The sequence below is a fragment of the Mesoplodon mirus genome (assembly GCF_964341445.2).
Source record: "Mesoplodon mirus genome assembly, chromosome: 13".
NCBI classification, from domain to species: domain Eukaryota; kingdom Metazoa; phylum Chordata; class Mammalia; order Artiodactyla; family Ziphiidae; genus Mesoplodon; species Mesoplodon mirus.
The window spans coordinates 17,097,038-17,124,761 of NC_138989.1; the positions used below are offsets into that span (position 1 = coordinate 17,097,038).

The window sequence follows — 27,724 nt, forward strand, 5'->3', positions numbered from 1 at the left end:
AGCCTCTCGCCGCCCTCCTTAACTCTGTGCCCGTCCCCCCTCGCCTCAGCCCTGTTATCTCAGAACCAATAAAAATATTTCCAAGAGAAAGGCAGCCGTGGGGGGATCTCTGCTTCTCCAGCCTGGTTAGATGGCACACGCGTTTCCTGAGTACCAGCTGCGTGCCCAGAACTGGGTGAATCTCCCTGCCCTCGATGTGTACTGAGTTCCCATTAGGCACCCAGCCTCTTCCACCTTTAACTGAAAGGGAGACTGGGGCATATAGTGATGTAGCTGGATTTGCTGCTACACCAAACAAGGTCAAGTTATACGGAAAGGAGACTGGATATTGGTTGCGTAAGCATCTAGCAGGGTCTGCCTCACTTCCTGCCTCCCTGGAGCTTTCACACTGGTCGAGATAATCACATCCATATGTGATTACAAATTGTGATCCTGCTTTTAGGAAAAATGCAGGGACCTTTGGTGGGGTAGGATAAGGAGGCCTGGACTACTCTCTGGGGAGATCAGGAGAGGCTTTCCTGAGGAAGTGATAACAAGGTTTTTGCCCTGGAGGAAATCCCAGTGTGTGTGAGGACACGAATGTATTAGAATGGAATCAGCTGCCAGACACTCTGCTGAGTGAGAAGCAGGATGGTATACTGGTTAGGTCCTGGATTTACTTGCTGTGTGACTTTGGGCCAGTCACGTCTCCTCTCTGAGCCTCAGTTTCCTCATGTGCAATAAGGGGATAATAAAGTCCACAGTAAATGATCTCAGGGTATTGCATTGCCCACCTCCGGGGGCTGTGAAACTGTGCAAAGTGGCATTATTAAACAGGATCCATTGTAATCATTGTAATTAATTTCTATAAGCCAAGGGCTGAAGGAATCCAAAGGAGAAGTTTGTGGGTAGAAGTCGCCCAGAATCTTTGACAGGCTTGCGGCATAATCGGACAGGTGTGTGGGATGGACCCATGTTCTCCAAGCCAGTGGTTCTCAAACTTGAGTATTTTCATCAGAATCGCTTGGAGGGTTTGTTAGCCCCGCCCCCAAATCTGGGCCCCACCCAGTGATTCAGATTCAGTGAATTTGCATCTCTAACAAGTTCCAGGGCATGCTTGATGCTCTCAGGACCTCAATTTGAATAACACTGCTGTAAATCCCAGACACGAGGGAGGCAGGTGTGCTGTGGGCTAAAGGCTGGAAGCAGAAGGTAGGTGGAGGATTTGTGCTCTTGGATCTGGCAGGGAAGGACTGTGGGCGCCCCCCACCCCCACCCCCCCGCCAGAGGCCTGGGTAATCCCCGTGTCCCCGAAGCTAGGGTGGCTGGGAGCTCCAAATTCACTTGAATAATCCAATTCTGAGACTAAGCCCTTGGCTCTGTGCCCCAGTAGGCAGGCCTGCAGCCCTGCCTGCTCCTGTACCTAGCTCTGCCCAAAGACCCCCAGATCTACACTGTTTCAGAAATTCAATGATCTTGGAGGGCCAGAGGAGCCATTTGTAGAAAGGGAGCTTCTGGGGGCATCTGTGTCAGCTGACAGGATGAGCCCTTGGGGGCACCACAGGGAGATAGTAGAGTTAGGGTGTCAGCTAGGACACTTCTGTCCTCAGTATTGTGGCCTCCTCAAATCATAGACAAGGTAGCTGTGATAAAGCGACTTGAGAAGATGACAGGCCACTGTTCAAAGGAGCGCTCAAGCCAAGGGGAGGCCCAGAGGTGGGGCTTCCGCCTCTGCCAATGCTGAAACTAGTGCTTCTCCCCTTGAATTTGTCTTATATCTAGGGGTTCCTAATAAGATCATTTGAAGAAAAGTTTCTCTTACTTTCCAAGAACTGAGACCCATTTTCCGAGATGGACCCTATCTCAGGTAGGAATTCTTTCTGCATCTTCACCCTTGGGTGGGTGGGTGTCATCTTAGAAGAGTTCTCCTTGTCTGTAAGGTATTAAACTGGGCCTGGATTTGCCTCCTTGTGACTTGTAAAGTGCAACTCATTCACTCATTCATGCTTGCATTCAACCACTGTTTATTGAGCACCTACTATGTGCCAGGTCCCGTGCAAGGGTCCCTGTCTTCTAGGAGCTCAGACTGGAAGGGGAAATGGATAAGAAAACAGACAAGGCTAATGTACTGGTATAAGTGCTATTTACTAGGTTACTTATGAGGTTAGCCTAGGAGAAGTGAGGGTACTAAAAGATACCCACCCAATATAGTGGGGTGAAAGGGACAGATTTGCTAGGACCTGAAGGCTCAGCCGTGCTCAGTCAGAGGAAGTGAGGGGAAGCAAAGACCTGGAGGTAAGGGAGAGTGTGGCTCATTTGGGAAACGAAGCAGAATTCCACTTGCCTGGTGTACTGGGCTGGAGGGAGGAGCAGAGATGATGCTGGTCAGAGAGGCAAGGCCTGACCCCACCGCAGACCTTGGAGGGTAGAGCGGCTCAGGTGGGACTTCTTTTTTTTTTTGTATTTTATTTTATTTATTTTTTATACAGCAGGTTTCTTTTTTTTTTTTAACCTTTATTTATTTATGGCTGCATTGGGTCTTCATGGCTGCACACGGGCTCTCTCTAGTTGGGGCGAGCGGGGACTACTCTCCGTTGCGGTGCACGGGCTTGTCATTGTGGTGGCTTTTCCTGTTGAGGAGCACGGGCTCTAGGTGTGCAGGCATCAGTAGTTGTGGCTCGTGGGCTCCAGAGCGCAGGCTCAGCAGTGTTGGCGCATGGGCTTAGTTGCTCCGCAGCATGTGGGATCTTCCCAGACCAGGGCTCGTACCCGTGTCCCCTGCATTGGCAGGCAGATTCTTAACCACTGTGCCACTAGGGAAGTCCCAGGTATCAAGGTTTTTAAAAAAATGGGCCTGAATAGGGACTTCCCTGGCAGTTCAGTGGTTAGGACTCCGTGCTTCCACTGCAGGGGGCATGGGTTTGATCCCTGGCTGGGGAACTAAGATCCTGGATCCCACATGCCATGTGGCATGGCCACAAACAAACAAACAAAAATGGGCCTGAATAAATGACAGTGTCTAGAGATGTGCACTCCAGTGGAACAAAAAAACATAAAGAAACACAAGGGAATTATTCCTATAAAAATCTGAATAGGGACTTCCCTGGCAGCTCAGTGGTTAAGTCTCTGCGTTTCCAATAGCGGGGGCGTGGGTTCGATCCCCTGGTCAGGGAACTAAGATCCCACATGCCTGTGCAGCCAAAAAAAAAAAAAAAAAGTCTGAACAGTGGTTCCTTTTAGGGAGAGAGAGGGAGGGGGCTGTGATTGGGATGGGGCACAGAGAGGGGAGTCTCTGGGGAGTCTGGCAAAGTTCTATTTTTTTTTTTTTTTTTGGCCACACCATGCGGCTTGTGGAAGGCTTGTGGCATCTTAGTTCCCCAACTAGGGATTGCACCCAGGGCCATGGCACTGAAAACACCGAGTCCTAACCACTGGACCGCCAGGGAGCTCCCAAAGTTCTATTTTTGATCCATGTGATAGTTACAAGGGTGTTTGCCTCTCGCTAAGTTGTACATTTATTCTGTATGTTTTTCTGTTTGTCTTATTTTACAATAAAAAGGTTTTTTTTGTTGTTGTTTTTGTTTGTTTTTTAAAGTGTGAACTCAGGAGTCAGCCACCTGGTTTCAAATCTCAGCTCTGCCACTTATAAGCTATGTCATCTTGGGTGAGTTATAAGACCCTCTGGGCCTCAGTTTCCTCATCTGCAAAATGGGGATGAGGTTACAGGGTTGTTTTGAAGATGAAACAAGCTAGTATACTTGAAGCCCTTGGAATGGTGCCTGGTACACAGTAAGCCTGATACAGGTTTTTGCTATTTTTATGATTATTGCATTGTTATTCCCTATTTCCCTATCCCTTCTCCCATGTGTCTTCATGCCTCCATGATCCCCTCTCCAGGAAAGGGGAAGGGAGAGCCAGCCTTGGCATTCTTTAATAACTGTGGCTGAACCTCTCATTGACAGTGACAATATAATCACAGCTTAAGTCTGGGATCTGGCCCTATGACCAGGGAGTGACGATCTGCACAGTATGGTCCTGCAAAGCGGTCCTGATGCTGTTGACTGTGCCTGTGGCTTAGGCTGCAGGGCCAGAATGTCCCTTCACCCCTCTGGAGGTGCCTGCCACCTGCTCCAATGATCTTACTGATGTCTGTCTTTCCTAGAAAGAGGACAAAGGGGCTGAGTTTCATGATCAAGGGATGGGCTTTGGTGGTAACATGAACTTGCTTTCTAACCCATCTCTGCCACCTAGAGAAGTTGAGAGAGATAGGTGTTAAGGGAGTCCCTCTTCTTCTTTGAGCCTTGTTATCCATTATTAATGATAATAATTGCACATACCTGGGGGGGTTGTGGAGAAATAATCCATGCATAATGCTTAATAGAGGGCCTGGCTCAGGGCCTTCACACATGCTGTTCCCTCTGCCTGGAATGCTTTTCCCTGCATTCATTGAGTAGCTGTTGGATCTTTCTCATTTCTTGGGGCTGGGCTTGAATGTTTCCTTGGCTTCCCTGTTGAAGGAAGGAAGGAAGCCACTGCCACATCTCATTTATATTCTTTAAAGCATATGTGAAATTTCTGGCCTAATACATTTATTATATTACAATATTTTTTAAAATCATTTGATGCCCCCTGCCCTTCACTGGAATGTAAGTTCCATGTTGGCAGAGACCATGTCTACCTTGTTCACTGCAGTATCTCCAGTGTCTAGTAGGTACTCAGCAATTATTTACTGAAAAAATGAACAAAATCCACAAATATATAAATATGTACTGTTCACTTCTCTATCTCTTGATTTCAGGTGGCTTCGGCCTGCAGTGGCTTGAAGCAGGGTTTCAGTTCCCAGCCAGAGACTGAAGTCAGGCCACAGCAGTGACAGCACTGAATCCTAGCCACTAGACCAGTGGCCAATGACAAGGTCCTAACCCATCAGCTTTGTAGAAATGAACTTCCAAAGAGAGACAGAAAGTAGCGAAACAAGTAAAGTATTTATTAGGAGGAAAGGGGTACATGTGGATAGACACACGGGTGGACTCAGAGAAAGAGTCATGCCCTCGTGATAGTTTGAATCACTTATATGAGGCATTTCTTCCAGGTTGCCTTTGGCCAATCATCTTGCATTGCCTGGTTCTGAGTCCGTATTTGGTATATCTCAGGGTCCTCCCCTGTGTGCGCACACATCTCTTAGCCAAGATGGATTCTAGCGAAGAGGCCTATGGGTAGGTTGACATCACTTACTATGAGGTGACTCCCCCTCTCTTTTGACTTCTGAGGAGCCTTTCTGCACATGTATAGTCAGGAAGATCTCCTTGACCTCGAGAATGAGAAACATGTGGTCTCTATCTTTTATCTGGGCAGGACTCAGCTCCTCTCTTGCTCCTGCTATTTTGGAGTATCTGTCCACAGGGGACAACTCCAGCTACCCAGCCTGGGGCCCGTCTATCTCCTGCCTCAGTCTGTCTTCCCTGACTGGCTTGTGAGGGACATAAGGGCAGGGACCTTGTCTGACTTGTTCTCTGCTGTGTCTCCTGAATCCCTTGTACTGGCCAGTGCATACAGCATACAGTGAATACAATATTTGTCTGGTAGACACAAGCCTGGGGGTGCAGAGGGTGGCAGCCACCTGTGACCACTGCCGTCGTGTGCAGGAAGGGCTCCAGGCCCCATCCCTGGTGGCTTCCTGACCTCAGGTCTCCCTCTGTTCCAATGTTGGATCTTTGGGGACCACGTCCTTGTGCTACAGGGGTCTCAAAGTCACAGGCAGTGCCATGGAATCAGAAAACAGACAAAGGATTGGGAGTTGGGCAGACCTAGATGCTAGTCTTTGATGATCAATCATTAACAATCTCTGGGACCTTAAGTCAGTTGCTGAAGCTTCAGTTTTCTCATCTGTAATACCATCCAATATGGTAGCCACTCACCACATGTGGCTATTTAAATTTAAGTGAATTCAAATTCAGTAAAAATTTAGTTCCCTGGTCGTACCAGCCACATCTCACAAGTTCAATAGCCACATGTGGCAGGTGGCTGCTGTACTAGATGTGCAGATATGGTACATTTCCATCATGGTGGAAAGTTCAAGTCTAAAGGGACCGCTGACAAGTAACCTGGCATGCAAGCACTGGCTATTGTATTTCTTCTTGCTTCCCTAATTTGCCCAGGTCAAGGGGAGAGAATGGAAAGGATACAGCAGCTGCTTTATTTATTTATGCGGTGTTGTTGGGTATGTGTTAAGTCCCTTTCATTTATCATCTCACTCCATCTATACAACCACCTTATTTTACAGATGAGGAAACTGGGGTTCAGAGAGGGCTTGTGACTTGCCAAGACTGTCTCTGGTGTTCCTGACTCCAAAAAGTTGTGTCCTTAACATAGGAAGAGTCTGGGAGATAATAAGAACAGCTAATATATAGGGAGTGCTGACGATGGCTGTGTAAAGCACTCTTGGAAATTTGCTTTTATATAATCCTCATCCCAACCCTGGGCGACTGAGGGTTCTCACCACCTCATTTACAGGTGAGGAAACTGAAATGCAGAAAGGAAGTGACTTGCCCAAGGCCACCCAGATGGGAAGGCGTTTGTTTTTTTTCTGTCCTTGTCCCAGGCAACTTTCCTGTGACTCATATCCTCCTGGGGGAAGCAAAGAATAGCCAAGTCCATTCTCCCTCCCATGACATTGGAGACCCAGCCAGGTTTCTCTTGGTTCAAGTTGCCTACTTGGGGCAGGACCAGGAGACACCATGGGCTGGTTCCCTGACTCTTTGGGTGGTTCTGGTCCCCCTGCTATCTAACTACTAGAGGCCCTAGGCATGGAAACTTGGCTTTGGGACCAGACCCACCCACCTCCAAGACCAAGGGCTGGCAGGGCGAGCTGAGCAGAAGGCAGGGCTGGCTCCCACCCCTTCTCTGTGTTTACCTTTTGAACTTTTATTGTGAGCTTAGCTTTAAAGGGGAAAAATATTCCATAAACTTAAAATAGGCAAGACTTAATTAATAGCATGCTTTGTTCTTCTGATCCTTATCTATATAGGAAGAAACACCCCTTTTCAGTTTTGTGGGTCAAGGCGAAATTGCCCCTGGGGGCTTCCAAACAGCTCCTCCATTTTCTACTTTTGAACTGTGGGTCCCTTTGGCTTTTCCCTCCCTGGGGTGAAAAGGTTTTTTCCAACTCCTTAGCCTGAGGATTTCACCAAGACCTTTTCTATTTGCCAAACTACCAGTGTCACATGTTATAATTATTTCTTCATAAATGATTCACAGCTACTATGCATTGAAGACCTACTCCATTAAGGGCTCCTAATACTCTTATTTCCATTTTACAGATGAGGAAACAGGCCCAAAAGTGGGTGGTGGGTCTTATTTCCATTTTACAGATGAGGAAACAGGCCCAAAGAGGAGAAATGACATTCCCAAGGCTGCACAACTCTAAGAAGTTGAGCTAGGCTTTGAATCAAGGGTTCCATGCCTCCACACACCCATGACTAATATTTATTGAGTACTTAGCTCTGGGCTCAAGAGTCCCATGATGCTAGCTTCTAAAACATGTCCTTTTTATTTTCCTTGTTTAAAACATGTCTTTTTACTTCTTACAGTCCTACATGGCATGTATAATTATTCTCTCCATTTCACATATGAGGAAACTGAGGCTCAGAGAGGTGAATTCATTTACCCAAAATCACACAGCAATTAATGGTGGAGCTGTGATTTGCACCAATCTGTGTCTGATAGGTAGCCTGGCTCAGAGGAAAAGGAGTAGATTAGAAGCCAAAAAAGCCACAGCTTTTGCCTCTTCATTGTGTGGGCAATTCACTTAACCCTTCTGAACTTCATTTTCTTATGTGCAAAATGGGGACATTCTATTTTCCCAACTTCTTGAGGTGAGAATCAAATAGCTGGGAAACAATGGTTCTTGAGAACCTGCTCTCTCAGGGCCTGAGTTTATGCCTTATCCCAGTTTTGGATGGAATTATGGTGAATTTTATCTTTGTAAAATTCTCTTCTGAGTTTTCCACAAAACGTTTATCTTTCTTCCACAAACAGAGAAAAATAGTTTAGGTACTTTTTTTTTTTTTTTTTTTTGCAGTACGCGGGCCTCCCACTGCCGTGGCCTCTCCCGTTGCGGAGCACAGGCTCCGGACGCGGAGGCTCAACGGCCATGGCTCACGGGCCCAGCCGCTCCGCGGCACGTGGGATCCTCCCGGACCGGGGCACGAACCTGTGTCCCCTGCATCGGCAGGCAGACTCCCAACCACTGCGCCACCAGGGAAGCCCGGGAAGCCCCTAGGTACATTTTTAAACCATCTCATTTAATCCTTGCAACAACTATGAGATGGATGATCTTATTTGCACTTTAGGAGAGAAGTGATTAGAGAGAAAAGGAGTGACAGAGCTGGGGAGCCACTAAGAAAGGACCTGAACCCAGTTCTGTCTGACCCTCAAATCTCCATTCCTGTCATTCCATGGAGGGCAGATCCTCCGCCCTGAGAAAGTTCTGGAGGGTTTGAAGTAGCATTTTTTTAGATAGACTTTATACTTTAGAGCAGTTTTAGGTTCACAGCAAAGCTGAGTGGAAAGCATCAATACATAGAGTTCCCATATTACCACGTCCCCACTCCCCCGACCCATACACAGCCATCCCACCATCAACATCCCCACCAGAGTGGTACATTTGTTACAATTGATGAACCTACATTGACATGCCATTATCACCCAAAGTCCAGTTTATACTAAGGTTCACACTTTTTTTTTTTTTGCGGTACGCGGGCCTCTCACTGTTGTGGCCTCTCCCATTGCGGAGCACAGGCTCCGGACGCGCAGGCTCAAGGGCCATGGCTCATGGGCCCAGCCACTCCGCGGCATGTGGGATCTTCCCGGACCGGGGCACGAACCCGTGTCCCCTGCATCGGCAGGCAGACTCCCAACCACTGCACCACCAGGGAAGCCCAAGTTTCACTCTTAGTGTTGTACATTCTACGGCTTTGGACAAAAGTATAATGACATGTATCCACCACTATAATATCACACAGAGTAGTTTTGCTGCTCTAGAAATTCTCTGTGCTCTACCTTTCGTCCCCCCACCCCCTGCAATAACCCCTGGCAACCGCTGATCTTAGTGTCTCCATAGTTTTGCGGCTTATAGTTGGCATCATACAGTATGTAGCCTTTTCAGATTGGCTTCTTTCACTTAGTATTATACTTTTAAGATTCTTCCGTGTCTTTTTATGGTTTGATAGCTTATTTCGTTTTTAGCACTGAATAATATTAGACTATCCCATTGTCTGGATGTACCATAGTTTACTTATCCATTCACCTACTGAAGGGCATCTTGGTTGCCTCCAAGTTTTGGCAGTTATGAACAAAGCTGCTGTCAACATCCGTGTGCAGGTTTTTGTGTGGACGTGGGTATTCACTTCCTTTGGATAAATACACAGTAGTTTGATTGCTGGATCTCATGGTAAGAGTATGCTGAGTTTTGTAAGAAGCTGCCAAACTGTTTTCCAAAGTGGCTGACCATTCCCACCAGCAATGAATGAGAGTTTCTGCTCCTCTGAAGACTTGAAGTAATTTTTGGAGAAAACCAGCCCCAGCTGAAGGAGGTGGGGATGCAGCCACTCTGAGGGTCCTTGGGCTCTCAAATGGGGCTGACCTTCCACAGCAGGCAGGAGACACTGGAGGCTGGAGAGAAATGGCCTGGGCCCAGCACCACCAGGGAACTGACACCCTTACTTTCCTAGAGCTCACACTCCCTGCCGTGTGGACAGCCAGCCTTGAGAGCAGGCCTGGGGCTATTTGGGGACTCCTCTAGGTCAGTGACTTTGTTTTTTTGTTTTTTGTTTTTGGCCACACCACGCGATCTTAGTTCCCTGACCAGGGATCAAACCCATGCCCCTTGCAGTGGAAGCACGGAGTCCTAACCACTGGACTGCCAGGGAATTCCCTAGGTCAGGGACTTTGGATGTAATCCTGCCTTGGGGTCAGGACCTCCAGTCTGGCTTGGCAGCTGCAACCCTAATCCTTTTGTCTCCTGCCCCCACTCCCATCCCAGCCCTGAGTCCCGCTCCTGATAACCCCTCAGCTGCTAGAAACTTGACTCCCTCCACCCCAGTCAAGTCGGCTTGCCCCCAGGAGACTGCCCCTGAGCCAGAATCTCTCAGATGAGACCCCATTCTGTAGCAACCAACTTCTGCTTGCAGGAGCAATGCCCATCATTTGAAAACTGCTGGCCCCTATCCCTGCGGGCTTGTTTCCTCTGTTATATACATGGGGATAGTAGGCTACGGGGCTTTCAAACACTGTAAGAATCTCATGAGATAAGAGAAAGAGCTTGGTGAATTGAAGGGCCCAATTCTTCTGTTAGGAAGTACCCTGTTAAATGGTACCACCAATTTCACCTGCCCCAGGGTGAGGGGGTGCTGCCTACAGAAGACGTTGTCACCCTCAAGGGGCACAGAGTCCTTCAGCAGAAAAGAGTTTGAGGAGGCTGCAACCTCAGTGATTATACTTATCATGAGCTCTGGGCATTCCTAAAAAAGCCTAACTCTGGCAGTCTGTCACAGTGCAGGTGGGGTTACATTGCAGAAAGCAAAAACTCAGGGACCCTTTCATTCCAGGATAATGATTGGTTGAGTGCTTGGCTTGTGCCAGCCACTATCCTAATGTCTATTCTATTCTAATGTACATCGCCTTCTCCCCTTCCTCCTCCACCCACCCCCTTCTCTTCCTTCTCTTCCCTCTTCTTTCTGGTAACAGTTTTATTTAGATATAATTCACATACCATGCAATTCATCCATTTAACATGTACAAATCAGTGGTTTTTAGTATATTCACAGAATTGTGCAACCATACCATAATTGATTTTAGATATTTTCATTACCCCAAAAGGACACCCTATACCCTTTAGTTATCACACCCCAATCTCCCTGCTCCCCCAGCCCCAGACAAACCCTAAGCTACTTTCTGCCTCTATAGATTTGCCTATTCTGGACATTGTATATAAATGCAATAATAGACTTTATGGCCTTTTTTTTTTCTGGCTTCTTTCACTCAGTACAATGTTTTCAAGGTTCATCCATGTTGTAGTCTGTAGCAGTACTTTGTTACTTTTTCTGGCTGAATAGTCTATTGTATAGATATACCACATTTTAAAAACCCATTCATTAGTTGATGGGCATCTGGGTTACTTCTACTTTTCAGCCATTATGAATAATGCTGCTATGAACATTCATGTACAAGTGTCTGTGTGAACATATGTTTTCATTTCTCTTGGGTGAAATGGAGTGAAATTGCTGAGTCAAATGGTTGCATTACCTTCTCTAATTCTCACATCTACCCTTTGAAGTAGAAACTATTATGTCACAGTTGAGGAAACTTGAAACTCAGAGAGGTTGCCCAAGACCACATGGTGAGTGAATGGTGGAGCAGGGTTTGGAACCCAGAAAGTCTAACTCAGATCCCATGCTCATCCCGCCTCCAGGGTATCAGAACTTTTGTTTTACCTAAGAGGTAGCCTAATCGACCAGCATCTGAATCTCAAAAATGGGGCCAGGCCTCTCGGTACAAGGATAGCCCAGCCAGGCGTGGACTCTGAAGGGCCTAGTTTGGGGGAGGGGGGCTAGCCAGTTATCTTGTTCACCTCTGGGGTGACCAAGGATCTAGGAGACTGGAAGAAGGCTTAAGGTTAGGGTTTCTGGGTCCTTTTCAAAAGTTTAATCGTTTCTGTGATAGTTTCTCCTAGACTAGACTGCCCTGAGGATAAACATGAGCTCCTGGAAGCAGTGTAGTAAGTGGCCAGAACATAGGCTTTACAGGTCAACTGCCCAGGAGGGAGGAGGTCTCCATCACCTCTTTGTGTCTGTGTTCCCCCATTTGCACCACGCCCCTGCACTGAGGGCTCTTCAAGCTCTGACTTGTCAGGTTCCTCCAAGGATGACAGGTTTCAGAGGAAAGTAGGATTAGACACTCTAGGGCAGGGCCCCAAAGAGGCCTTGGGAGGGGAAACAAGTCTGTGGAAGGAAGCAAGTCCAGATTCTTGCAAAACGGGGAAAAAAGTGGGACCAGTAGAGGATACTACAAAAATTGTCTCTGTGGGAATCTGCTCTTGGGGTCTGGGGAAGGAATTCAGGTGCATTTAAATTCCCCACCTATACTCCTTTTCCGTACCTCACTTTGTTCCTTTACAACATTCCTCATTGTTCTAACTAAATAATTGAGTCAGGACTGTGATTCTCATGCAAGATCCTGGGTGTAGTTTTGTTCATTGCTGCCCAAAACTCATTGCCTGGCAGGTAGTAGGCAGGGTTGTCAGATAAAATGCAAAAAGCCCAGTTAAATTTGAATTTTAGACAAGCAATAAATTATTTTTAGTATGAGTATGTCCCATTTATTTGAAATTCAAATTTAACTGGGCTTCCTGTATTTTATCTGCTAAATCTGACAATCCTAGTAGTAGGGCCTTGATAAATAATTTGGAACAAATGGATAAATGGGGTTTTGCCTTGGCTCCGCCCTAAACTTGCGGTATGACCGTTTGGGTAACGCTCCGCCCCTCTCTGGGCCTCAGTTTCTCTGAGAAGAGGGAGTTCGGGCAGCGACCACAGCGCAGGGATCGCCAAGGCAGGAGAGCGCTGGGTGAACTGCCAAAGAGCAGGGAGGAAGCTAGGGTCATGCCTGTACGGGACAGCCTGGACCTCCATACTGGGTACCTCCAAGTCCTTGCCGGGGCCGGCGAAGCCCCAGCCCCGCCCCTCCATAGCTGGGGCCTGCCCAAGGCTGTCGCCATGGAGATACGGGTAGCCTGGAGCCCCTCCCCCCAAGCCACGCGTTTCCGCTGCGTTGGAGCCTTCTGATTGGGCGGCCGTCTGGACGCTACCACCAGCCCCGAGCCCGCTAAGGGGTGGGGGCGGGATCTTGTCTTCGTGAGGCCCTTGCCCTGAAAACCTGTGCCTGTGGCCTTTCTAGAGGAGGATGGGTTCTCTCCTCACGCGGGGAAAAAGGCCGAGTCTCAGGTCGGAAGAGTGATCATTGCTTCTCCTACTAGAGCGTATGCTCATGCTTCTCCCTGAGAAAGAAAGGGGGCGGGAAAGTCGGCAGCGCCCCCTCGGGAGCCTATTCGGTCCCCAAAACCTGGAACACCGGAAGTGCTGGCGACGTGTCAGTGCGCCCTATTCTAAACCTTCCCCGCTAGGCCCCCTTTCCTATTCAGCTGTGGGATTCCGGGGCCGCCTGGGCGCTGCACCCCACCACTTCCGCATTGAACCGCCGCTTCAACCCAACTCTGCGCGCGCTCCCTCTCGTGCCTGATGGTTGGGCCGGCGCCTGGGAGTAGCCACGCCTTTTCCCGCGCCTGGCAGCCAATGGGCGGGCGTTTCCCGGCTGGGTGGTGGGTAGTTAATGAGGCCCGGGTGCTGATTGGCTGCAGGGTCGTGGCCGGGGCTGGGAGGTGGGATAGGTTGTTCCTGAGGTGGGAGGTGGCACCCGTGGCTGAGAAGTAGGCCTGAGAGAGACATGTCTCCGGCGGCTGAGGCACAGCGGCCTGTGGCGCTGTTTTTCTGAGTCCGGGGCGGCCTGGCGGGGCTGAGGACAAGGCTCGGCGGAGGCTGCCCCCCGCTGTGGAGGCCGCCATGCTGGGCGCCCGGGCGGTTGAGGGAGCCGCCGTGGCGCTCCTGCGACTGCTGCTGCTGCTGCTGCTGCTGCCGCCGGCGCCCCGCGGACCGGGGCTCGGCGTGGTGGGCTCGGCTGGGGCCGGGCTGCCCGAGAGCGTGATTTGGGCCGTCAACGCCGGCGGAGAGGCGCATGTGGACGTGCACGGCATCCACTTTCGCAAGGACCCTTTGGAAGGCCGGGTGGGCCGAGGTGAGAGCCCCTCGGCTGAGCCGCCGGATCCCGGGCCTGCCGTGCCCGGCGCAGCGCGCCGAGGGCTGCGGGCCCCGGGCCCCGAGCCCCTTCGTCGACCCTAGGGCCACGTCTCTGGAGCGAAGTTTCTCTCTACGGTTTCCTCGGGAACCCGATCAGAGCCCAGAGCCTGGCACTGGCTCGAAGCTACCTAGAGCCGTCGAGGCAGAGAGTTGGCGAGAAGTGATATTTGGACCTCGCATCCTGCATTTTCTTAACCCCTCACCTCCACCCAAGCTAGGAAAGTAAAGACGAGGGCGGCCTGTTGCCACCTTGAGGCCTCACGGGTTTTTCGGTTATCGCTGTCCGTGACCCGGAGGTTCTGCTCGCCTTTCAAGTCAGTTTCTGGTATATTCCTGCCGACCCAGAAGTGGGCCGCTTTCTTTACCCTCTCTGCAGGAGCGGGGCTTGATTCTTAGCCAGAATGGAAAGGAATCTTCGAAGAGGATGGGCCAGGAAAGTTTGATTGTAGCTTCCTCCCCCAACCCCCTTTGGAGCGGGGCATGTGTGCATAAAAGTAGAAGCTGCAGGCCCTTTCCAGAGGGCGGTTATGTCGAAACCATACTGCACAGGGGGCTGGTGGTGTGTCACCTGGGTCAGCCAGAGTAAGGTCTGAATATTCCGTCTGCGAGTGCGGAGAACCTACCCTAAGTGGTCCTGAGAGGTGTGATTCCAGCTTATGGGAAAAATGATTTTGACTTAATTGATTGAGCAACAGTAGTTTTGACAGAGCTGCACAGTTCTCAAAGTTAGTGTAAGAACTGCCACGGGAGCTGGTTAAATACAAATTCCAGACCTGTGGATTAAACCCAGGTTTCTGCACCCAGGGCTTCTGATGTAGGACATCTGCAGACCACTCTTTGGGAAAATCTGCTCTAGACTCTGTTTCTTCTGTTAGTAGGATTGGAAAACAGGATTAAGAAGGAAGTTCCTCGCTTCATGTGTTGGAAGGAGATTTATGCCGTATGCTGGGTTCAGAGGCTGCCAGATTGGCAATATGCCATCTCCAGAAAAGTAGGAGACAGACTTTCTCACTCTTTTTTCCACGATGCCAGATTTGGCTCTTGCCTTTCCTAAAGGGTTTAACTTAGTTCTTCCAACCAAGTTAATTGCAGTGTCCTGGAGTTTGTTATATTGGGGAGTTTATTGCTTCCATACATGTCAGGGTGTTGGGACCCAGAGCTGTTTTCTGAAGCACTAAGTTTGTCTTCAGTTTAGCTCTGGAATTTATTTAGCCCTGGCATGTAGGTCTCAGTAGCCTGGGTTCAGCTGAGTCAGGGCCCTGGTCTGTAGCAGCTGTAACAGCAGCCAAAGCCAGACTTAATAGCAGGAGGTCATTGCTATCTCCATCCTGGACCCTTCCTCTGTCTTCATGGGTGTGGGCAGGGAGGAAGGAGACCGTTTGTGGACTTTGCCTCTAGAGATAGCCATGGTGAGACAGTGTGCAGATGGTTCCTTTCACTTAACAGATACCAGGCTTTACATAGGTTACATTATCCTCTTGGGTCCGTTGTGCAGAGGAGGGAGCTAGGACCACACAGGTTTAGTCCCCAGCTACTCCCCTTATTCAGAAATCCTGGTTTTAATTTGCTGGTGCCGGTGGGTTTGGGTTTTTTTTTTTTTTTTTTTTTTGGTCTGGTCAGCACTCAGCCGGGCTCTCTGTCCTTGGGTTATTGGCTCATGGTCGCAGTTCCTTTGGAAGAGTTTATTGTAGCAGGTAAAAGTATGCGACTTACCAAATTACCGAAGCTCATGTGTACTGGAGTCCTGTCTCAGACCCTGCCACTCCATAAACGGAGGCCCCCTGCTCCACGCCGGCGGACCATTTGGGTATGAATTGTAGCAGTATTAAGGCGTGGACGGAGAGTAGAGGGCGGTTGTGGGCTTGTAGGCTGTTGTAGCTTGGACCAGCCAGTTGCAACATTGCACTTGGAGGGCTCCTGAGAGTAGCATTTTGCTGGCTTTAGGTCTAGGGCTGAGAAGTGATTTATCTTCCTCTCTCAGAAGGCAGCTCTCTAGTTTCTTTCTGTGCGAAGGAGTCAGCACCACCAAGGGTGGTGCAGCGGTTCCCTCTGCCTGCCCTCTGGCACTGTTCGGGTAAGGGTTGCCAGGTATTTGGAGACCCTTGCCCCCTGCAGCTATTTATACTAGTTGCGGTAGGAGCTGTACGTCTTTCTTTCCCTGCCTGTGATGTTGTTTCCAGCACGCGAGGAAAGTCCATTTTTATGTTGAATGAATTCAGGTATTTGTTGCCATGTTAATCCAGATAAGGGTTTGGCCTGCTTTTGAACTTGCTGTTTCTCTATAGCGTCTTTGTAGTTCAGCATTCTCGTAACGGTGAGTGGCCCAGGGCACCCAGTGGCTTTTGCTTTCAAAGGCACTTCATAATGTTTATTAAATTTCATTTCTGCCTTGAGGATAGCTAGTGCTCATAGAAGATGCTGACAGCCTGGGAAAGGCTTTTTTCAACCCGTGTGCTTCAGCAGATGGAGGTACCACTACCGAGAGTGATTCAGAAGCGCTCCGTGTGGGATTTTGGCGTGCTCTGCATTCCAGGTCCTTTTTAACTTGCTCTTTCTGGGTTCCTCTTGACTCTGGTGGAAAAGACCTGGTTATTTGGCTTGAGGGCATTGAACTTGGCTTGGTTTTAGGAGATATTTCCTCTTCATAGAAGGATGCCCGCTAGTCATTTGTATGACCTTGAAGTATTCGCTTTCCCTCTCTTGAGCCTTGTTTTCTTTCTTCATAAAACTTGTCATGCTTTTGAAATCAGTGACACGAGTCTGAAAGTTCTGCCCAGAGTAGGTTAAAGTGTCTCTATCTTTTTCTTTGCTCAGTGACCTTTTACATGGAATTAAAAGTGGAGCAGAACGTGGCTCTGGAGGGGAAAAAAGCTGGCCAGGGGCCTGAGCCCATCGGATGACTAATTCTGTAGACCTAATTCTGAAGACCCTTTCCTTTTGGCTGGGGAAGGATTTGGCTTTGGGGAGATAAGAGCTTGAAAAGATAGTGTGAGAGAGACACTGCTACCTCTGATTTGCTTAAGGCCAAGGGATTTGCTTAGAATTCTCTTCCTGTACTGCCACATACGGGGCAGGCTTTGTTTGCAGGCCCTCCTAGCAGCAGTTCACTGGTAGAGAATTGAGGTAGGTGATACCCCATTTTCCAGGTGAGAAAACACCTAGAGAAGACAACTGGTTCCACATCACATAGTAGGTGGCAGAGCCAGGATGCAAATCCAGACCCATCTTACCTTCAAACCTGGGCTGAATTTTTCAAGTAGCCTGGTGACTCCATTGTCTAGAGCTAAAAAGCTGCAGACATAGTGTGGGCCCTTTGGCCCCCCTCCTTCTTTGGCTAACTATCTGAACCATGTCGTGCCAGCTGCAGTGGCGTGCTGCGTGTGTACACTGTATTTCAGAGAAACGTAGCTGTGAATGCATAAAGGCTCGGGGGGTGGGGGGGAGAAAAAGTCCTTTTTGCTATTGTCCCTTTTGGGACTTGGGCAAAACTTTGCTTGTGGCAAATCTCGTTGGAAAGCCACTTGGGAAAATATTTAAAGATAATTCCAAGATTGTTAAGTAGTTTTTTGCTCACATGGCAGCGTTTTCATAGCCGTGGGACTGAGAGTGCCACAGATTACATTACCGTCAGTTTCTCACTTTTTCCATGCTGGAAGGGGGGAAAAATGATTCTCTACACATGCACAACCTTTTCTGTGTCTCTGAAAAGCAAATCTAGCGACCGTTCCAAATTTGTAAGGATCACGGTCCTTGAGGAAGAGGGAGATTCTTAGAACTCAGTTGGAAGAGGACTGGCAATCTTTTAATCTTTACAGGTTTGTGGTCTGAGCCTGGGACAGACCTGGGCCAGCTGGCGGTATACCCTTTGCAGTGCTACTCAGCCCCCACCTTCTTTGATTTCTTGAGGAGAAATAGGAAGAAAAAAATGTCTGGAGACAAAAGTGCAATGAGTTTCCTGTTCATTGTCTCATCGGTGCATCTCATCTCCCGGCTGCCATTCACTTACAGGAACCGTTAACACTTCTGTTTATTTTTCCAAGGGCTTGACCTTAGCCATTGGATCTTTTAGTTACTCTTTTACCTCCCTTAGAGATAAAAGATCCTCTCCCTTGGAGTTTCAGAAGATAAAGCTCCCGGGATGACCACTCTCAAACGTCACCCAAAGGATCTAGGTGCCAGATGTCTTCAGAGTCACCATGTGAGATTGGAAGATGGTCTTAAAATCTTAATTCCAAGGCTTCTCCTCCAAGGTGGAGGAGAGACTAGGCCCATGTACTGAAATCACTGCTAAATCTGTGGTTTGGAAAGTATCAATAGATTGATGGAGCCCTGGAAAGCATAGCTAGTCATCTCTGCGGCTGGAGTGTGGAATCTTATATTTGAGGAAAGACCTGGGTATAGTTTATAACGTGGGGGAAAGAAAAACATGTACAAATCCGTCTCCTACTAAGATTGGGGGCAGGCTTAGGGCAACAGAGGTTTTTGGCTCTTCTGATAACCACCCAAGTAAGAACTTTTTACTATTACTCCACCTTACTTCTTGTCTGTCTGAAATGGGAAAGGTGCTCCCTCTGGACCTGGGCATCTTAGGCCAGAGGTGCCAATAGGACCGTGGCACATTTTCTTTCCCTGCTCGGGTGACTCTGGCCCTGTGGAGAGGAGTGCATGGCTTGACTGCTCTGCAGGCACCTCCTTTGTTGCCATTTGTTCGTTCAGCGAATCATATTGAGTGCCTGCGTATGCGCCAGGGCCTGTGTCAGGTGCTGGGGATATAGTAGGGGCTTTTTTTCCTTGCGGTTTGCCTGGGGGAAAGTTCAAGAGCCTGCGTGAGGTTGAGTTCTATGAGTCTGTGGGGAGTAAGGTGTTTGGACCCAAAGGAAATTAGAGAGCATCACATCCTTTTTTTAATGCACATACTTCTTTTGACCAGCCTTGGAACTTTTTGAATGAAATAATTATAAAAAGCAGCCAAAGCTGGTATCTTAATTTGTAGTAAAGACAATGAAGAATGACTTTCCTAACAGATATCCTGTTTTTTATTTAGACTGAGCTTTTCTGAATGAGAAAAAAAAAAACAACATTCTTTGAACTTAATTGTCTTGCTGTGTTCCTGGCCATCCCCCTGGTTTTATGAGGTTTCTCTGAGGCTCTCCCTCACCAGGGAGCCCAGCAGCTGTGGCACAGTGTTTTGTTCTCGTAATGAGTTAGACTTGTTCCCTCCCCATCACTCTGGATATAGTTGGGGAAAAGTCATTTTCACGTACTTTCAAAAGGTTCCACTGTGAGGGTTATGGGAGCTTCTTGGGGTGATCAGTGCTTGGTTTCTTTCATTTTACTCTTCCTTGGTAACGGGTATCTGATTCTTGCCTTTGTGGCTGGTCTCTTGAGAGCCAGGTGCAATGTGGGTGGCCCCTTTCCCTGGGAGGGTTATTAGCATAGCTCTGCAAATGCCTCTGGTGGTTCTGGGGTCTCCACTCTTCTTTTGTGTTTTGCCTCTGACGTGGTTTCTCTTTGTCTTTTGTGCCCAGCCTCTGACTATGGCATGAAACTGCCAATCCTGCGTTCTAACCCCGAAGACCAGATCCTGTATCAAACAGAGCGGTACAATGAGGAGACCTTTGGCTATGAAGTGCCCATCAAGGAGGAGGGGGACTATGTACTGGTGTTGAAATTTGCCGAGGTCTACTTTGCACAGTCCCAGCAGAAGGTGAGGCCTGGTCAGGCCCCTGCCTGGCCAGTGGGATGTTACCACTTTCGGATAGCCCTCTGCTAAGGGCCAGAGAGTGTGAGGCGCGTTCCCAGAAGGGAGGAACAGATGAGCTTTGAGGAAAAGCTGGATTTTTTTTTTTTAAAGGCCGTACCATGCGGCCTGCGGGATCTCAGTTCTGCGACCAGGGATCAAACCCGGGCCATGGCAGTGAAAGCCCAGAATCCTAACCACTAGGCCACCAGGGAACTCCCAAAGCTGGATTCCTTTTGCCCAGCTGTGTCCCATTACTACACGACTGAACTTGCCTTGGGGTTGGTGACAGAAGGCTACGCCAGAATCCTAGTTCTTGGCCACTAACTAATCCTCTTCAGGCCCTCCTGGTTATAGCCTTTCCCTTCTTGGTTGTCAGCACCTTCTTGTTTTTAGCCCTGTTCTCTTCCTGTCCCTTCCTCTGAATTTCCTTCTTTCCATGTTGAGCTTTTTGTTTGTATTCTTTGTTCCCTACGGCCAGTGTGCGACCTTGACAGTGAAGGAACATGGCTTTGATTTGGCTCAGGTGAAGGACTCTAGCCACCCTGGAGTATATCCAGTCCTGTCATTCCTTGAATTACTTTTGAACTTGAAGCCCAGGCAGGTACCTGATGTCCAACTGGGGAAGGGGTGTGAAGCGGGTGGTTTTGACATTGTCTCCTTTTCTCATCTTGGCAGGTATTTGATGTGCGATTGAATGGCCATGTTGTGGTGAAGGACTTGGATATCTTTGATCGCGTTGGGCACAGTACAGCTCATGATGAAATCATCCCGATGAGCATCAGAAAGGGGAAGCTGAGTGTCCAGGGGGAGGTGTCCACCTTCACAGGGAAACTCTACATCGAGTTTGTCAAGGTAATGCTCCTACTCTGCCCTCACAGCTGAGGACGAACTCAAAAGAATGGGTGCAGGGGGATGTTCGCTGCTGTGTGGGGTTGACCGCTGTTTCCCGTTTCCTAGGGATACTATGACAATCCCAAAGTCTGTGCACTCTACATCATGGCTGGGACAGTGGATGGTAAGTTGTGTTTCTGATCTGCTTTTTTTTTTTTTGTGGTACGCAGGCCTCTCACTGCTGTGGCCTCTCCCGTTGCGGAGCACAGGCTCCGGACGCGCAGGCTCAGCGGCCATGGCTCACGGGCCCAGCCGCTCCGCGGCATGTGGGATCTTCCCGGACCAGGGCACGAACCTGTGTCCCCTGCATCTGCAGGCGGACTCTCAACCACTGCGCCACCAGGGAAGCCCTCTGATCTGCTTTTTGACGTGGTCTGAAGGATCTGATCGAGGAAGCCCTTGGGGGATGGTTTAGCTGATTGATGTTTTGAAAACACTAATACTTAAAGCCAGACTGTGGGGAACCCAGAGTCCAGTGGCCAGGGGTGAAGTGTAGCATGGTGCTAGCCGTAAGCTTGTGAGTAAGATCTGTGTTCACATCTTGCTGCCCCAATTAATCAGCAGATTGGTTTTGGATAAAATCCTTTAATCCTACTGTAAATTGGGATTAATAATGTGACCTATGGTGTGCCCTGAGCCTTGTAGTCATTTGGAATTGCCTAAAACTCATCCTTATTCTGTTTCTTTGACATCTGTGTCCTGGGGGCAGAAAGAAGAAAAAGGCTGAAGGAAGGGTCCTTGAGTGTTTTGGTGTGCTCCAAGAGAGTGCAGCATTGCTGGGCTGCACTGAGCAAAACTTCATTTACTAATGTCTCCCTGTCCTTGGGATCCAGCCTGAGAGTACATCTCTTTCTCAGGGTTGAGGGTCCTGGCTGCCAGCTTTCCCAGGCTGATTTTTGCAGAGAAAGTTTCTGTCTTAGTGACTTTTCTCCCCCATCCCACCTCTGTGCCTTTCCCCACCTCATCCTGGATGCACCGAGGCTTGCATCCTATTGTTTTGACATCCCAGAGGATGTCTTGCCACCAAACTGATTTGTAGCCAGAGTCCCTCAGGAGGGGACAGAGAACAGAGGGATAGTGTGTGCTGAGAACCCACAACTCTGTGGATCAGCTATTCCTTGATTGCTGTGTGAATCAAAAGGGAATGTGGGATCGTAGGAGGGAGGAGGAGAGGTTTGAAAAGGTTAATCTCTGGGTGTCGGGTCATTATCTTTGTCCAGTCTGGTTCTTTCTGGGCTCTGAAGAAGTAGGACAGGAAGGGGAGGTAGTGAACCTCTCCGTGCTCAGGGCTTTTACTACGTTTTAGTTAAATCTAAAGAAGACAAATGTTTGCGCAGCAATCTGCTGTTCTCTAGGCTGGGAACTGTTTCTGCTCCTTCCTGTGGATCCTGCTTAAGTGCATCCTGCTTAGGTCACAGGGTCTCTTTACTGTGACTCATTTACTGCCCTTAAGGGCCTCACTTAAATGCCATGGGTCCTACTTAAAAAGTGTTCTTCTTCTTGTGTCAGATGTACCAAAGCTGCAGCCTCATCCAGGACTGGAGAAGAAAGAAGAGGAGGAGGAGGAGGAAGAATACGATGAAGGGTCTAACCTCAAAAGACAGACCAATAAGAACCGGGTGCAGTCGGGCCCCCGCACGCCCAACCCCTATGCCTCGGACAACAGCAGCCTCATGTTTCCCATCCTGGTGGCCTTTGGAGTCTTCATTCCAACCCTCTTCTGCCTCTGCCGGTTGTGAGAACAAATCACCATCCTGAACAGGTGGAGGGGTGTGGGAAAGAAACCAAACATGTTGGTTTGGGTTTCTGTATTTTTTACAGTGATTAACAAAAACAAACAAATGAAACACACACACACACACACACACACACACAAAATTAAAGGAGATGAAAAGAGGCGGAGTGAGTAGAGAGCAGCCCTCATCCACCACCTGGTCCTAGACCTGCTCCAGTCCTAGTTCTCTCTTTGTGGTGGCCTCCAGCTGTCTCTTTTCTCTCCAGGGTACATAGGGTAAACTGGATCCTACCTGGTCCAGGGTCTTCGTCCGTAAACGCAGTGGAAAGGACTCTGAACTCAGAGCAGACACGGTTCCTTGTTTTAGGTTAGAAATTAACAGCAGGGAAATGTCATCTTCTTACCTGAGAAGACTAGAGCTGGGAGTTGGGTATATTCTGAAGTTATGTCTAGATAAGTTTTCAGATGTCCTGGGATTCAAAGTGTGTTTGGTTTGTGTGTGTGTGTGTGTGTGTGTGTGTGTGAAGGTGTATAATTTGTATGATAAAGATGAAAACGGAAGGGGGATTAAAAAGAAGAAAGAAAAGATACTTCCTTACTTGGAAGCCTTTCTGGTTTTAGCCCAATGATGGTTCCACCTTAAGTGTTTGAGCTTTGTCATTGCTTGTCTCCCGGACATGTGCCAGTTAGAGAACTGTCTGGTATCCGAGACGATTAGTTTATATCAGGTCCTCAAGTTGCCTCTGACTTCTTACCACAAACAAATCATTTTGATTTCAGTGCCTGTTGGGGACTTGATTTCCTCTCTCTCTCTCTTTTTTTCTGAACCTGGCTCATTTGAAATCTCTCTCTCAACCATACCGCTAAGTTATTGCCAAGAAGGGAAGGAGACATAGGGATTTGGGGTTCCCTCTGCTTGAATGTCTTATCCTCCACCACCTCACCTTACTGGTACCTCCCTCCCTGGATCTCTGAGCCAGCAGCCAGGAGGACCTGACCCAGCAGTTCTTTTATTGGCCCCTTTGTAGGGTCTTGCTGCCAGGGGACAGGGATGCTTTCCAGCCTGCAGCAACAGAACACTTGACCTTAAAAGTCTCTTCTGGTCTTTGGATCAGAAAAGGCTTATGTTAGCATAACTTAAGAGCAACCTCGGAGACTTGAGCCCTACTAAGTGACTGACCACTGTTGAGAGTATCTAGTACCTGATGTTCATTTATTCCCACATCCTTCCATGTCACGGTTCAACCAGTTTTGGTTTAAGCCTAGAGCTGCCCCAAGGAGCTAGACTGATTGTCTGTATCTGGCCCAGTGACGCCTCTCACTGACCTTAATAGCCTGCCCTTTTTGTCCTTTCATTTCCTTGTCCAAGTCTCAGCCAGGTTCTTGATGTGATGGGGCTGAAAGATTGCCAGTCAGCCATAGTCTTGGCAGCTCTGAAGCCACCCTTAGCCTCTAAGTGTCTGTCTTGAATTCCATGGGAAAATTTCTGCAGGAAGTGAGGCTTCCTTGTTCCTCTCCTTTCTGGTCCCTGTCATCCTTTTCCCAGTTAGGGGAGCAATGAGAGAGGACCCAGCTAAGCTACAAGGAATTTTGTGGATGGAAAGCTGCAGGATTAGCTTATGCTTGGGTTGGAGCAGCATAGAAGCTCAGGCCAGGCTCATCTTTTTAGAATGCATTTAATTTTGAGTTTGTCTCTTTGGATATGTTTTCCAAGAGCTCCATATATTTGAACTGCTCATTATATGACTAAGTAGCCCTTGGGCTCATGTCCTGGGTTTTGGTTCTTAATGAGTTACTCCAGGTCAGCATTTAGTCCTTTGAGAGTCGTAGCCCTTTATTTCAACTGTGACTTAGGCCTCGATACTTGGGTACTGAGTCAGGCAGCTGGACAGCTGCGGCCTGGAGCTATAATCAGAGGAACACTTCTGGAGTGTTTCATGAAGCTCCCTGCGTTACAGGATGATGTCCTGAAGCCTTGGTCCTGGGGACCACCTGCCTGGGGCAGTGGACATCCTGGCTATTAACTGGGCTTCTGACAGGGGCTTCGAGTCCCGTTCCGTCATAGCTCTCCAAAGCCGTAGGCTACTGCCAGTGGAGTAAACAGGGTGCTGCCTCCATTTTGCCTTGTTCATTAGTTTGCCTGGGTCTCTCTGAGGAAGGAGGGCTCCCCGCCTCCTCACCTCAACCCTTCCCTTTGGTGACTCAGAGTCTCAGAAGGAAACCCTGGCTCCTGGGGCCATTTCCTAACGGTACTGTAAGCCAAGCAGCTTTGCTTCTGCCTCTGTTTCCAAGCCCACCCTTTCCCCCTGAGCTCAGGGATAGGGACGGGCACTTTCCTCTTTGGTTGTGTCTGAAAGGAAGGAACATCTTTCTGTGGCTCAGAAAAACTAAAGGGGAAGTGAGGAAACAGGAAGAAGTATGGGGGCAGCTGGGGTAGAGTCCCCTGGAGCCAAGCACACCCAGATCACAGAGCTGCCCAGGGCTGGTTACGGTTGGCTTGTGATGCTGAACTTGAAAGTTTTTTTTTTTTTTTTTTGGCTCTTTCAAGATGATATAGGTACATGAAATTTGGGTTAAAGGGGTGGGGATGGGGTACTCTTTATTTTTATTTTTGTATTGTGTATGTCAAGAATTACTCTGTTGTTCATCTTTTGCTTTTTGCACTGTTTGTCCCCACGTCTGTATCCTGAGCTGGTGCTAGGGGCTGAGAGGCTGCGCTGTAGGGGAGTCTGGCTGGGGTTGGGGAGGTGAGAAGTCACGCCCGTTAGGCGTGAGGAAGGAGAGGCCTGGGCTCTTCTACTGGATCCACGCTCGTCCTAGGGTTTTAGATCTTCCTGAGCCCAGCTGGCCAAAGCCAAGAGCAGATAGCCAAGGTGAAACTCTTGTTGCCAGAAGTGTGGCTTGGGTTCAGTTTCCGGGTGGACTGGGCAAAGATGTCTGAGGGAGGTGGGCTCAGAGTCTGCAGTGTAGCCCTGATTTGGGTCAGGGACCAACTGGCCTCTAATCAGACTTTTTGGGGGCTTCACTCATTGCTGATGGGAACATCATGCCAGGAAACAATGTTTGGGACCCATGTCCCCTAAACCAGTTACGTTTTTCTAAAAAAGCCTCCACTATTGAGGAGAAGCTGCTCAGTGTTTACCTTGCGTTCTGGTGACTTGAAAGGTGGTTCTCTTTGTGTCGGTGGTGTCAGACTTGCAGGAGGACCACAGGGCCTGCAGGCCCACCTGTTGGTTTGAGAGTGTGATCTTGTTTTCGTGTTCCCACTGTTTGCCTAAGAGATACTGGCCTGAAATTGGAGGATCACAGTAGAGGTCACTTAGGCTTGGAAGAGATGGGGTGAAGTTTGAGTTAAGTTTACCCCGCCCCCTTTCTTTGCCTGGGAACTGTTTAATCCAGTTTTAGAATTGTGATTTGACTTCTTTTCTTTTTGGAGAAGCTTCTGTTTTAAGGAATTTCTCTTCCTCCGTATCCTGCCTCTGCCCTCGCCTGGGAAGGCCTGGCCATGGCTTCTAGAATCTCAGTTGAACTTCAGAAAACAGCAGCAGTATTTTCCCTTTCCTAGCACTTATATTCCTTTCCCTAGAAATTGGTTTACCTTGGGAAGCACAGGGGGAGAATCAGCAGGATCTTGACCCTCCCTGGGGATTGGGGAAGGACCCACCCGGCCAGCACAGTGCCTTGTCCTCTCCTGCTCTGAGCCAGGGTGGGCGTTCCCTCTAGATTCAGGTCTGGGCAGGGGGTCTCACAGTCCCTTCCTCCCCCTCCCCTTTGCTGCCTGGCTCTGACCTAATTCAGGTGTCTTCTTGCCTCGAGGAGCCTTAATGGCATCAAGTGGCAACGTTAATACCATCCTCCATGCCTCTCCAAAAGGACCTAGAAGAGCAGGTGAGCTTTCCAGGGTGAGAGATGAATAGATGCTCCTGTTTTAAAAAAACAAGTTGGGGAGGGAGGGTAAGCTTTGGGCCTCCTTCCGCTGTGGCCCCTGGGGAAGGAGCCTGGGGCGAGGCTAAGTGATGGTGCAGAAGCAGAACCAGAAACACCCAGGATCGGTTCAGAGACCAGAGAAGGAATCTGCTTTTCTTCTATGGGAAGATGTAATTAGGGACCAAAGAGCTCTAAGAAAATTGCAAAGAAGGCTTCACGTTCAAACTTAGGAGAGATCAGAGTAATTTTTCCCTTTCAGTCCGAGCTAGGACTCTTTCTGTATTTATACCTCTCCTGGGGCAAGAGGGCTAGATTTCCTCATTTTGTTACAAGACTAGGTTGGCACCAATGGGTCCGCTTCCCAGCGAGGGCGGTTTCTTCCCTGTACATGGGTGGCTTGCAGCCGCTGGTTTGTCCTTGCCCAGCTGTCTTTGGCAAGCTGGCTGTAGGCTGCCAAATCATTTGGATAAGGGCAGATGATTTGGGGCCTGGCTGGGTTGGCAGGAAAAGAGCAGGATGGATCTCTTGGGACGGGTTCCCCCCTCCCCACCCCCCAGGAGTATAAAAACAAGGAGCCAGGATTTTGCTGGCAGCCTGGGAAACAGTAGTGCCTGCTGGAGTTGGCACAGAGGGCCCTGGCACCTCTCGCATCCAGGCAGTCTTGTGAGAGGGGAGCACGTAGCACCAGGAAAAGCAGAACTCCATTCTCACCTCTATTTTGAGCTTTGGGGCTTTATTTCAGTACGAGGAAAAACAACAACAATCTGAAGTGCGCTTTCCGTCCTTTCAAAGGACAACTGTCGGGAAAGGAGGGCCGAGTTGCCAGGTGGGAGGGGAGAGTTGGCAGGGAGAGGCATTGTGGCAGAACCAGGAATGAGACATCCTTGACTCCTGTCTTCCCTGGTGTGTCATGATCCAGGGAATGAAAAGAAATTTGACCCTGGATTAGTTCCCTCCTTGGATTTTCCTTCCACCAAATTCTCCCACGCTTGGACCAGCTGCCCATTCAGAGCTCAGGGCAGCCTCTTCAACCACTACTGGCCTAACCTGGCTCGTCAGGAAACCAACCCCACCCCTCTAGATTGGGTCTGGCTGCTCTATTCTGTACCAAGTACTGGACAATAGTGTCAAGTTCTCAGTAGCCCCTTTAGCTCCTACTCTAGATTCCCATCCTCTCCCTGCAGAGGCCAAACCTACTCTCTGTCTGTAGCCACAACACGCATTTCCAGCGACGCAGTGAGATGTGATTGAGGGCTGTGAACCTGGCTGGCCCGGGAAAGCTGTAGGGGTGGATAGAGCTCTTTCCTTCTGGGCTGTCTCCATCTGTCCCTACCCCTTCCATGCCCCACCCTACTCCCACCAAAAAGTAAAAAAAATCAGGATGTTTTTCACTGTCCGTTGCTTTGTGTTTTAATAAACAATTTGCAGTGACACTCTTGTGTTGGGATTGAGTTTGAACTTGATTGCAAAGAAGTGACGTGATGGGGTGGGAAGAGGGAAACCCAGGGGTTCTCTTGGCTACTAAGGGTTCTTCCGTGA

At 49.0% G+C, this 27,724-nt stretch overlaps 1 protein-coding gene across 5 annotated transcripts; it reads left to right on the forward strand.

The window, feature by feature from the left end:
* The first annotated feature begins 1,097 nt into the window (after positions 1–1,097).
* MLEC (malectin) lies at positions 1,098–27,618 on the forward strand. Of its 5 annotated transcripts, none has more exons than XM_082640504.1 (6): positions 1,098–1,191; positions 1,762–1,846; positions 19,418–19,596; positions 20,308–20,484; positions 20,590–20,647; positions 22,033–27,618. In XM_082640504.1, exons 2-6 carry the CDS (start codon positions 1,831–1,833, stop codon positions 22,260–22,262), a joined length of 660 nt encoding a protein of 219 aa, XP_082496630.1. In that variant the 5' UTR covers positions 1,098–1,191; positions 1,762–1,830; the 3' UTR covers positions 22,263–27,618. The 5 variants fall into 5 exon arrangements, with proteins under 5 accessions (XP_082496630.1, XP_082496632.1, XP_082496631.1 ...); XM_082640506.1 differs by lacking the exon at positions 1,098–1,191 and adding an exon at positions 3,575–3,643 and having other exon boundaries at positions 1,769–1,846; XM_082640505.1 differs by lacking the exons at positions 1,098–1,191; positions 1,762–1,846 and adding an exon at positions 5,172–5,195.
* Positions 27,619–27,724: the final 106 nt, after the last annotated feature.

What these genes read in the sequence shown, in the direction of transcription:
- MLEC (XM_082640503.1), top strand. Translation starts at nt 13,596, where the DNA reads ATGCTGGGCGCCCGGGCGGTTGAGGGAGCCGCCGTGGCGCTCCTGCGA. An exon ending in GGAAGGCCGGGTGGGCCGAG is followed by an intron (nt 13,828 to 19,417) that starts GTGAGAGCCCCT and finishes TTTTGTGCCCAG; the next exon opens with CCTCTGACTATGGCATGAAA. An exon ending in TTGCACAGTCCCAGCAGAAG is followed by an intron (nt 19,597 to 20,307) that starts GTGAGGCCTGGT and finishes TCATCTTGGCAG; the next exon opens with GTATTTGATGTGCGATTGAA.